A 12,253-nucleotide genomic window follows, 5' to 3' on the forward strand; every position below is an offset into this window, starting at 1 on the left:
GTGTGTGTCCGATGGCTCTGTGGATCCTAAAGAGAAGGGTTATGTAAGTGTGGGGTCCTGGACAGGGAGGAGGACAACATGGTCAGAAGAATCCAGCACAGAGCCCGGAACACAGCAGACGTCTACACAATTATATGGATTGAATGATGAAAAGAATCGCAGGTTCCTCCGGCTGGGTACTCTTGACCCTTGGGGTAGGATTTTTCCTCGTTCTGCACATTGTAGGATGAATAGCTGCACCCTTGGCCTCTACCCCCTCGATACCAGTAGCACCGCCCACATTGTGAGAACACACAATGTTCGGATGTCCCTTGGGGGTGGCGACATTATTACCCCTTCTCCCGCACTCTCCCCGCCCTGTGGAGAACGGATCTAAATTATGAAATTCTTTGAAAGAATGATAGGGATTTTAAAAAGCAACAGGAGGAAGAAGTCGTCTAGGTAACCTATTGATAATTATTCATTTCTTTAATAGAATTTATCATTTTAAAAAAGCCCGGTAGATGGCCGAATTGAAATGCACCAAGGGCTAGCCTTACAGGAGGAAATGACCATGCACTTGGAATGGTACTACATGCATGCGATGCTCCATGAATGTGCCAAGTAAATGTCCTTTATGCTCCCAGGAAGGAAATTTCTATAGAATTACAGTGTTGTAGTAGAGGGAGCAGTTTTTGTTGAATATGTTGGAGGGTGTCTTTTTTTTTTTTTTTTAATCAATGCTACTTTGCTGCCCTGTTGTTGAAAAAACGTAACCTACCCACGTCAGCACACCTCCATGACGCTTGCCAGGATAGATACCAAGTGTACTATTTTTGATTTTACATTAACAGATTCCGGGGCGGTCAGCTTTTTCTTTATCTCCATTCTCACGGGGACATAATTGCCAAAACCACACTTATCAGCCATGTGCAGGATAGACTGAAGAAGCAGGATAGGGTTATTCAAAGAAAAAAGGGATAGAAGAATTTTATAATTTTATCATGATTTAAAAATTAGTGCCTCTCTGGGGGCAACAAATCCTTTTGTATGGTTTTGCTACATTACCACTGTGTACAGTCACGGGAATAAGGACTGATAGTTGTTTTTCTCAAAAGCAGAGTCTTGTCACAGGGGGAAATAGCATTTAGAGATCTAATTTTGATTACTTAAAATGTAAGCAGTTTGCTTCAAAACACCTTCCACAGGGCCCTCCCCACCATTCTCTTCCTTCTTTCCCCTCCCCCTGCCCTCCATGATGGCAGCACCTGCTTGTCACTGTCGGTCCTTCTGGCTTGGAAGGAAGGAAGAGTTAAAAGCAATCTTGTTTTCCTCCCCCTTTATAAGAAATGATTTTCTGCAATGATGGCAGCCATAACCCATAACATCAGCATTTGTTTAGTTTGCAAGAAATTGCATTTTGCCCCTTTTCCTAGAGATTAAAAAAAAAAAAAGTCTTCCAAATGAGGATCTTTGAGGGTGAGCTGGAGGCTGGGAGAGGGGTGGGAACCCATCTAAAAATGTCAAGGATGGAGTAGCCTCGGGCTCAGGGTGGAGTGGAGTCTTAGAATGAGTGCAGTTTTCTGCAGGTGCCCCCGTAGCTTAATTTCGTGTTTGGAAAGTCTGAAGACTGGGAGCAGAGAAGGAAAATGCCAGACATGGGGGAAGAAGGACATGCATTTCAGGAAGACTGCCTTGGAGCCAGACTATACTCAAATTAGAGCTCTTTCACTGTAGATACATTGCTCTGTGGCTATGAAGTCGCCTTCAGAAGATCATTTGGGGAGAGGGAGGGGGAATGGTCACATGGACACTGTGAAAGACAGTCATTTATTCAAGGTAAACCCTATGGGTTAAAGACCCGTTTGAATTTATAAGAATGCTGATGGAGTCTAGGAAGTCGGGGCGGGGGCGGGTCTCCACTGTGAAATGCAAACTGTGTGGAATTCAAAGATCCTGGTGCCAAGTCAAAAGCAGTTTCTTTTATTTATGGTCACCATTGACATTAATTGAGCCTGAACATTTTCCTCTAGACCAAAAAATCATTAGCCCTGACAAGTGAAGTCAGATCAGACCTTTGGGAATGACCTAATTGTTCTTTCCCGAGGGCTGGACGTTTGCTTGCCCTTGGCCGTGGCATCAGCCCTGGCAAGCCTGGGAGACCTCCCAGACTCTGGCAGGTGGGTTCCTTCTTCTCACAGAAAACACAAAGGACAGAGGGGCTCACTGAGGTTGCAGCCCTCCCTCGTCATCTGCAATGCCCACCATCCTGAGAATTTTGTGAGTAAACACAGCCCAGAGCCCCGCTGAGACTCGCGTTCACTGTTTTCACATTTGACGGCATGCCTCCTTGGTGCTGGAAAGTTCTCCCAGCTGCTGGTGGATGGGTGCGTCTACTATCCCCTTCGTCCCCACCTCCATTTTTCTGGCAGCTGCTCAAATTTTCAGGATAGCTGTAGTGACAGTGGTGCACATAGGCGCTCTGATTCCACTCTGGTTATTTTTGGCAGCCGTGAGCAAGCCAGGGCCTCGACTTCTGGAACTGTGTGGTTGGGATATTAGGTAACCTTTTCTTGTGCAAGTACGGACAGAGAGTTCTGACCTGCACCCATCCATCCATCCATCCATCCGCCCGCCGCTGGCATGTCATTTTCCTTGTTGCAAACGTTAGCAAATGCACAGTGAACCCTCTCTCTGATATCGTCCTTTGTTGCTGATAAAAGATGGCTGTGGAGAAGGCTGAACATTGATCGAGTGTATGTCGTTGTTGTTTTTTTTCCTAGATTGAAAACATAGATGCCTGCTTGAATTTCCTGGCAGCTAAGGGAATAAACATCCAGGGGCTGTCTGCAGAAGGTGAGTCAGAGCGCTTGTCCTGAAGCTGCTTTTTCATCGTCAGAAATGCCCACCTGTTACTTACTGACGACTTTAATACAGTTAAGCCCAGGGTGCTGGTGCGCGCTTCTGGTTTTGTTTTCCTCCCGGTTTTGAGGCAGCTCAAGGCCTGTCTAGACTTGAGGATGTCAACTTTTTGACACCTAAAGAATCACTCCAGGAATGCAGATTCAACCATGCCGGCCAACGTCTGCAAAGCGCTGAGGGGGGAGTACTGGCGATGGAGCTGCTTCTCGGGAGGGCGGCTTGATCAGACAATGCTGATTTGATTCGCCCGGCTAGCAATTCGGTTAATTATCAAGCCGGGCCTTATCTGTGGGAGAGAGAACACTTAGCCACAGCACATATTTAAATTGTACGGTTCCCAGGGAAAAATGCCGAATCCTTATCTCTTACTTTTATTAGAAGAAGCAGCACTTTTCCTGGCTCAAAAAAAAAAAAAAAAAAAGGAAAGAAAAGAAAACACGTGATATATTAATGAGAGGCTACATTTTGACATCCCGATTAGTTTTTAATTAACTCCAATTGGGTGGCTAATTAGCACATTAGCGTGTGCTGGTGGTTTGCTATTCAATTAAGTATTGGTCTGGAGATGGCTGGTCCGAATTCTCAGCTGCCTCAGGCAACGTCTCGCCCTGGAATCTTCGTGCTCTCTCGTGTTTGTAAATACAAGCGGCTGCCAGCTCCAGGGCTGCCACAGGCCCCGGCAGCCTCCCAGACTCATTAGGCTGCACCTGCCTCCAGTTTTCCCAGAACAGGTAAAGCAGTTTGGGCCTCGGAAGACACCACCTTTCCCTAGCAAGGTTGCTTGTTGAAAAGATGCCTATTAGCATCGACTCCGGTGGTCAGGGTGGGGAGGAGGGGGGCAGTGAGGACGGAAACAGCCCGGTGGAACAGGTAAGTTTGCACATGTGGTCTGCTTGGGGCCTGTGCCTTGCTTTTGCCATGCTATGCGGTGAAAGCTTGGTTTTCCTGGCCCTGTGAACGGTATTGGGGGTGGGTGGCTAATATTGATGCCTCGTGGGCGTGTCGCGGCTGAATGTGACCTCTCATGCTGGGTCCGTCCCAGGTCAGGGGTGGACACACTGCTTCCAGAGGTCTCCATGGCTGCTGTCGGCCGGTCAGCCCTAACCCCAGCTCTGGCGGGGGATGGGGGTGGTGCGGGGGGGGGGGGTGCTAGAGGATTCCTTTGCCCTGGGGGATGGGCCCTCCTCCGTGGGGATGAGATCTGGGCCGAATGAGCGATGGAAGGCACATTGCTGGGGCATGGTGGGGGTTGGTGTGGGGTTTCCATGGACAGGTGGGGAGATGCAAATTCCCATTCCGAGGAACATCATTTCCTTCTGGTAGAGTGTTCTTGTGCGGGCTGGTGGGTGGCAGGCACACATCCCTCATGGTTTCTGGAAGTAGTCGGACACTAGGCCTGTGCCGCCCCCCCCCCCCCCCGAGCATCAGCAGGGACTTGCAGAGTCCTGCCCAGCAGAAAGGTCTCTAGGGGATGTGGATCGATGTAGGTCAACTTCATCCCGTGTGGCCTGGGGGTGACACCTGGCCACTCTGCCATCTATCTACATGTTGTCCTGCCTTCTGCCTTGTTTGTCCCTGTACCTACCCCATCCTCTTTATACCCCAAGGCATAGATTATTCAGTAACTACTTGTCCAGTAAGTAAGTACCACCTGCACTTTTAAGGCTTTTACGTGCAGCACTCCAGCATTCACGACTGAAGTGGGAGTTTATAATAGCCTGCATTTACAGATGGGAAGAGCTTGGCTTTAAGAGGTTGCGAGTGACAACCTCAAAGCCCGTAGCTAGTGAGCTGCGGAGCCAGAGCTGAACCCAGGTCTGTGTGAGTTCAGAGCTCGTGTTCGCGGTGTCTTTTGGGGCAGCAGATGGATAAAATCGAGGCATGTCACCTGCAGGTGAAAGAAACCAGGAAACGTTTAGAACTTCGTTGGCCAGAACACTGTCTCAGAAGATGCCGTGCAGCCCACAGAGGCATATCAGGCAGACACTCAGCCCCAGCCTTGTCCGTGTTAGGATGTGGCCCTTGGGGGTCTCTGAGCATAGAAGAGCCCACTGAACCAGTGTGTGGAGGTGTCCACAGTTACTGAAACACCCCTTCATGGCGTTTCAGTAACTGCCCCCAACTGTGTGATGTGGAACTCCCCCCATCTTTCCTGCTGAGTCGAGACTCGCTTCCTGATATCTTGGCCAGAATACATAACTCATCAGTGATGGTTCGTTATTAGAACAGTTTTATGTTAATACTTACGATGGTCTTGTTTGGTTTTTAATTTTTTATTAAAATTCAGTTAACATTTAGTGTATTATTAGTTCCAGGGGTAGAATTTAGTGATTCATCAGTTGCATGTAACGCCCAATACTCATTCCATCACCCTCCTCCCCTCCAGCAACCCTCAGTTTGTTTCCTAGAGTTAAGAGTCTTGTATGGTTTGCCTCCCTCTCTGTTTTTGTCTTATTTTATTTTTCCTTCCGTTCCCCTATGTTCATTTGTTTTGGTCTTTAAATTCCACATGAGTGAAATTATATGGTATTTGTCTTTCTCTGACTTATTTCACTTAATATAATACCCTCTAGTTCCACCCACATCACTAAAATGGCAAGATTTCATTCTTTCCGATGGCTGTGTAATATTCCATTCCATACACACACACACACACACACACACACATACATACATACCATATCTTCTTTATCCATTCATGCGTTGATGGACATCTGGGCTCTTTCCATAGTTTGGCTGTTGTAGACGTTATTGCTATAAACATTGGGGTGCAAGTACCCCTTCAAATCACTATGTCTGTATCCTTTGAATAAATACCCAGTAGTGCAATTGCCAGGTCATAGGGTAGCTCTATTTTTAACTTTTTGACAAATCTCCATACGGTTTTCCCAGAGTGGCCGCACCAGCTTGCATTCCCACCAACAGTGTAAGATGGTTCCCCTTTCTCTGCATCCTTACCAACATCTGTTGTTTCCTGACTTGTTAATTTTAGCCATTCTGAGGGTGTGAGGTGGTATCTCATTGTGGTTTTGGTTTGTATTTCCCTGATGCTGAGTGATGTGGAGCATTTTTTCATGTGTCTGTTGGCCATTTGTGTCTTCTTTGGAGAAATGTCTGTTCATGTCTTCTGTCCATTTCTTGACTGGAGTTTTTGTTTCTTGGGTGTTGAGTTTGATCAGTTCTTTATAGATTTTGGATACTGGCCCTTTATCTGCTAGACATTTGCAAATATCTTATTCTATGGGTTGTCTTTTAGTGTTGGTCTTGTTTCTTTTTTAAACTTCAGTTTCAAATTCTGCTCAAAGCTCTTTTTCACCCATATGCCCTAGAGCAAGTAGCTTTAGGAGATTGAAGGAGGGGGATGGCTGGATGGCTCAGTCGGTTAAGCCTCCAACACTTTTATTTCAGCTCAGGTCGTCATCACAAGGTTGCGAGATTGAGCCGCTCATTTCTCTGCCCTGTCTCCTCCATCCTCCCCACTCCCACCCCTAGCTCACATGCACAATCACTCTCTCTCTCAAGAAAAAAAAAAAATTAAAAAATAGAAGGAAAAAAAGGAAGAAGATTGAAGAGGGACGGGGGCCTAATGACTTCTTCCCCTCCCTTTCTTGCTTTGCCTGAGCCTCTAGGACTGGGACTGGTAAAGCAGGCAGAATTCTGCTGCTGGTGAAGTTGCCGCCCTCTTCTTAGGGAGCCATAATTGCTGCTGTCCCCAAGTGAGAGTCTCTGCATGCCCCACTGACCACAGGCTTGTCCCCATGTTGCTCCCAGGACATTAGTAGTCTTTTGTGAGACTGTCCAGCAATTCTGGCTCGCCCTCAGTGGGTAGCATTGATATCTGGTTTCCCCCAATTCCGGCCCCTCCTAGTCCCCACGTAAGGTGGTCCTAGTGAGACTGTAGACCTCAGTCTCCTCATCCCTGCATTATCCACTATAGAACTGGCAGGAATCTGTGGCCTCCATCTTGGAGTAGGTAGAACAGTCCTACTGTTACCTGGAAGGCCCCACGATACAGTTTCTCTCCACCTCTTTCCTCCCTGACTTTAGTGGCCAAGAGACACATTTGCCAAGTCCGTGCTGAGCGGATGTCCAGCCAGGGACTGGAAAGCCAGCACCCAACTTGGAGTGAATCTTGGCACCTCTACTCCTTTGTCCTCAAGGAGCTCAAGGACCTCACCTTCTTTTCCTTGATGAGGGGAGGAAATATCCAGTCTCTGTGATCATCAGACATTACCACCCTCCCCGACTCTGTGGCACTTTCTCATCTAGATCTTCTGTGGGTTTTTTTTTTTTTTTTTGCTTTTTTTTGTCCATTGAGGCATTTTATTCACACATGTGTATTACATCCCTAGAAAAGAAATCCCAGGATTTTCCCTTGTGTGATTTTGCCTTGCTTCTTCATGGTCCATGATGCCAACTGAGGTGGTCAGTACAATGAAACCAAACTGGCGAGACGGGAGCAGACTATTCTGCCATTTTTCTAAACCTTAGAGTTGTGCATCAGATCTGGGGCTGACCACTCCACACTTGTTTAACTTGCCCCCGAGGTTCACAACAGTTTTCCCTGCTCTGTGACCATCAGTGATTTCAAATTCACCGATGTAACGAGCTTTGTCATCACAGTCAGAAACTGGAAGATCGGTTTTCGGGGTACGGCCTTTGGGAGAGCGCGCCTTTGGAGCACGGCCTAATAAGAACCTGGCGTTTGCCTCTCTTGTCAGCATTGTGAATGCTCTTGAGAGCATCTGCCAGGACGTTCATGTGGAATTCCTGGGAAATCCCATTACAGTGGCCCACAAAGATGGCAGAAAGAGTCCTCCAGATCTTCTGATCTTGACTTTTGAGGTGGGGGGAATGATGATGGTGTTCGGTGGTGGGACTGATTCTGGACTAGCGCAGTCTTGTGGAAGGTGACTGGCTCTGACTTTTGTCAACTCCTCGAATTTATAGAGGAAGGATACTTAGAGACTTTTATCCTCAAATGGGCTTTATTCACTTTATTCAATTTCAAGATTACAAGAAACCTCTCAGTTGACATACTGTTAAATTATAGAAATAGAAACCATTTATGGAGACCCCATGTGTCAGTCACTGAGCTAAGTGCTATACATGGTTTATAGCTTATTTAATCCCTCTAGCAACCTTTTGAGATCAGTATTCATATTATCCCCATCATACAGAGGAGGAAACTAAGGCCCAGAGACATTAAGTCCCACATGGGAAAAGGGAGGCCCACAAGGTCAGCCGTGGCTAAGCTACTCATATCTGTTTCAGAGGCCTGGTATTTTTCTGCCACTCCCCACTCCTCACACTTCTAACCATCTGCATAATTACTAGAAAAGCATCATTGTGTTTAAAGAAATAATGTAGTTTTAATGCTTTTTGTTTTCCTTTTGAAGACGACTGCGTGCCCTGAGGCCCCTCCTCTGATGAAAAACATTGGGGGTTGGAAAGCCCCATAGGTACTTCTCCGCCCCTTTCCAGGACTAAAGCAGGGTTTGGAACCCCGGGAGGGTGCATGCACCTGTCCTTGAAACACTGCAGCCGGTCGTGCCCTGCCCCAACCTGCCTGATAGAGGACCACAGAGCGTCTTTGTTCCAGGGTAGGGCCTGCGGGCCCAGCGGAGCCTGTTGGTTTGAGGCACTTCCCCCGGACTAGGCCTTCCCGCCGCCTCTGTGTTCCAGACTGTAGGACCCATCCGGTGTCATGGGAGCAAAATCACCCTAACCTGGGTGATTTTCAAGATCCCTTCAACCCCTCCCCAACACACACTCCACCTGTCACGACCATCTGTAAAGCTGTCCTGTGACAAAGGATGGCTTTTATTCTTGGGAGGTTTTTGGTTTTTTTTTTTTTTTTTTTTTGTGAGAGAGAGAGAGAACATGCATGAGCAGGAGGGAGGGGCAGAGGGAGACGCGTACTCCCTGAGGAGCAGGGAGCCCAATGAGGAACTTGATCCCAGGACCCCGGGACTCTGGGACCACGACCCAAGCCGAAGGCAGACGCTTAACCAATTTAGCCACCCAGGTGCCCCTATCCTTGGGAGTTTTGAGAACACCAGGCCCTGAGCCCATCCTCCCGTAATGGAGAAGTGAAGGTCTGGGGTGTGAGGCGTATCCTATCTAGTTCAGCAAACATTTGCTGGGCATGTCCTGTATACCAGGCATCGTATCAGTCATACAAAATTAGCTCTAGTTTTCGCTAATAAGAGAGCTGGGCTACTGCTGTGTATATAGTGGTAACGAAGAAAGGCAGTGACTAGCTTTGCCTGGGGCAGTCAGGGGGCTTGACAAGGACAGTGGTGTTTCCCCGGGGTTTGAAGGATAAACAGGCATTCACCAGACAGGAAAGGAAGGTAGTGGGAAATCTAGACAGAAGAAGAGGCTGAGGCAGTAGGGACAAGAGCAAAGTCCGGCTCTTTACCAACCTTGAGGAATGGGGGAGACGGAGGCAGGCAGATCCTTTCAGGTGCCTCCAGGAAAGGAGTGTATGTTTTGGAGTGAAGTTGGTTGCTGACGTGATGAGCTCAGACCTGGTTCCCCTTTACTCTGAGCCAGAGAGCAGAAGGCCTTTCTGGATCGTTAGGAGAAAAGCAGCAGATGCATGGTTTCCATTTCCTCCTGCCCACATCACCTGTTTGGCAGTGAGTGGACCTGATTCTTACTCATCAGAAGGGATCCTGTAGGCTCTCCCACCCCCTCATCCATCCCAGCTCCCCCTGTGGGGACAGCCATTGACTGGATTGGTGAGCAGGACACAGAAGGGCTGCAGGAATGGGGTGGGAAGTTCTGTGGTGAACGTAGGTTATGCAGAGGGCCCATCTGGAGGGACAATGCCACAGAATCCACAGTCCCGAATCGGCTGGGTGAGCCGGACAGCGCTGTGGGTTAAGGAAACCGGATAGGAATTCTGACTCTGCGGTCTGGTCTGAGCTGGCCCTCCCTTCCTCTGGCTCCCAGTCCATTCTTCCCTGCAAAGCAGATTTCTTTGTATTAGATTATTCCAGTGTTTGTGCCTTTGTAAACCAGGTCTGAGGCTTCAGTAACGCTGAAAGAAAAGGACTCTGAGTTTCCAATCCTTCATGCCCAGCATCCCATACGGCATGTATGTACATTCATACCAGCCAGTGAGCGCAAAGAAATCAGTCAGAACCTGAGGAAATTTAGAGTCCAGGCAATACTGAATTCTAATGGAGATTGAAAAATCGCCTCTGTAGTATGTTCATCGTACATGGACGTGGCTGCAAGCGGGGAAATGGAGTCAGGGTTCTCAGGTAGGTGAAGCTACCAGCCAGCCGCTGTCCGTTCTAGCTAGGGCTACGTTTCTGTGTGGTTTTTTTTTGTTTTTTTTTTTCTTATTCTAGAAATGAAGAGTGAGGATAGTTGATCAGACACAAAATGATACTGTTTTTCCAAACCTCGGGCAATGTCATGAAGGAAACATTTTTGCGGGCCGATGGACTTTGTTGTTAGTCTGTCGGTGCCGCCCGCTTACCAGGCCTCATGGAACACGGACACATGCCCCTTGGAAATCTGGAAAGAATACCGTTTTAGCTATTTTGGGTACTGTCTGCTATAGACCACCCATGGCATAAACTGTGTGGCTTCCAACCCCAAACAGAGCATCTCCCGCTCTCCAGTTTTCGTGCTCTGCAAAGAAAATTACACAGGGCAGACACCCAGCACCTGGGGAGGGGACACACAGGATGCGGTCTCTTCGTACGGCGGGGTGTTACTCAGCACTATGGGGAAGCAAACTAACGATAAGTGCTCCAACGTGGGTCACCCTAAACACATGCTCAGTGAACGAAGCCATGTGCAAAAGACTGCATATTGCACAGCTCCGTTTACAGGGACTGTCCGGAAGAGACAAACCTTGTAGAAACAGCAGTTTCGACATTGCCTGGGAATGGGTTTGGGGACTGACTGCAGATGAGAATGAGGGCTCTGTTTAGGGTGATGGGAATAGACTGAGATTAGCATTGACTGAAAATCATCGTACACTTAATCTTCTGGATACAAATTACACTTGGATAAAGCTGTTTACAAAAGAAACGGGCAGTGCCTGGGTGGTTAAGTGTCCCAACTCTTGATTTTGGCTCAGGTTGTGATCTTAGGGTCGTGAGTTCAAGCCCTGTGTCAGGCTCCGTGCTGGGTGTGGAGAGTCTGCTTGAGATTCTCCCTCTTGCTCTCTGCCTTCCCCCATCCCAGCATGTGCACACGCGCTCTCTCTTTCTCTCTCAAACAAAACCCCCAAGATCGAAAGCGTACCATTGACTTTTGTCTAATAATGAGATCGTCCTTCTCGATGCCATATTTCCTGGCCATAGTTCCTAAGCCAAAATGGGAAATAGAGCCAGGCAGTGACCCGGGTGGTTTGCACTCGTTTTCTCATTCATTGTTCACTTAATTCTCATAACAAGCCTGTGGGAAAGGTACAGGGGGGCACATACCTGTTTTAAAGAAGAAAACAGAGGACCCGATAGGTTGAGTCTTCTGAAAACTCAGTCTATAAATGATGAATTGCCGAGATTCAAACCCGGGTCTTGCTGGCTCAAAAAATCAGTGATCTTTATAATAAAAATATTACCTGCTAGGAAGAAGTCTATGTGTGGGAAGACTGTGCTCTTTGGCAGAGAAAATGATGCTTTAGGGACCGATGCTGAGTTATGAACAGTAAGGGACTCACCAACCACAGTGGGTAGAGAATATGACAAAACTGTCTCTGTTTGCCCTGGCTTGGGCTGGCCTGCTAGGAGGTGCTGATGTAGACATGCCTGCCTCTTACAGGGGACAACCCGTCCGCCCCGGGTGTGCTGAATTTTTAGTTCCTTCCTTTTTTGTTGTTCTTACATGGTTCCAAAAAATGTATTATGGAATGTGCCAAACATTCCATAATCACAGAATACTTACAGAAGAATAAAGAATACTTATATCCCACCAGCTAGCTTAATAAATAAAACATTATCTGGTGTGCTTTTAAATTTACCACACGTGATGGGTAGACAAGTAAAGCCAAGTTACACAGTGTGGGGAGACCAGGCTTTGAGATGGAAAAACCTTGATTCAAATCCCAAATCCCAGCTCCGTCGTGTATTCCCTTGGAGAGGTCATAAAACCAATCTGAGCTGCTGTTTTTCTTTACAATGAGGACATTAATACTCACTTCCCAGGTTGTCGGGATTGAATGAGATCATGCTCAGAGAGCTTAACCTGATACATACTAATTAGTAGTAGTCCTTGTTCTTATAAACTGCACAACACGATAACTGTCAAAGGCACTAGAAATAAATCTCACATAGATTTCACCAATCCCCATGATTAGCTCTACTTTCTCCCTCCCGTGAATTCA

General features: G+C 47.5%; 1 protein-coding gene and 1 pseudogene across 3 annotated transcripts in view; one reads left to right on the plus strand and one right to left on the minus strand.

Annotated features, from left to right (window-relative positions):
* NAV2 (neuron navigator 2) overlaps nt 1-12,253 on the plus strand; it is a 382,986-nt gene that overhangs the window by 150,416 nt on the left and 220,317 nt on the right. For all 3 annotated transcript variants that reach the window (XM_045808618.2, XM_087855343.1, XM_087855344.1), the window contains exon 4: nt 2,763-2,835. In XM_045808618.2, the coding sequence (XP_045664574.1) occupies nt 2,763-2,835 (73 nt within the window). The remainder of the gene's footprint in view (nt 1-2,762; nt 2,836-12,253) is intronic.
* Nucleotides 7,250-7,662, minus strand: LOC123799485 (small ribosomal subunit protein uS8-like; annotated as a pseudogene).

The sequence above is a fragment of the Ursus americanus genome, chromosome 24 (genome assembly GCF_024610735.1).
Source record: "Ursus americanus isolate L20-20 chromosome 24, mUrsAme1.1.p, whole genome shotgun sequence".
NCBI classification, from domain to species: domain Eukaryota; kingdom Metazoa; phylum Chordata; class Mammalia; order Carnivora; family Ursidae; genus Ursus; species Ursus americanus.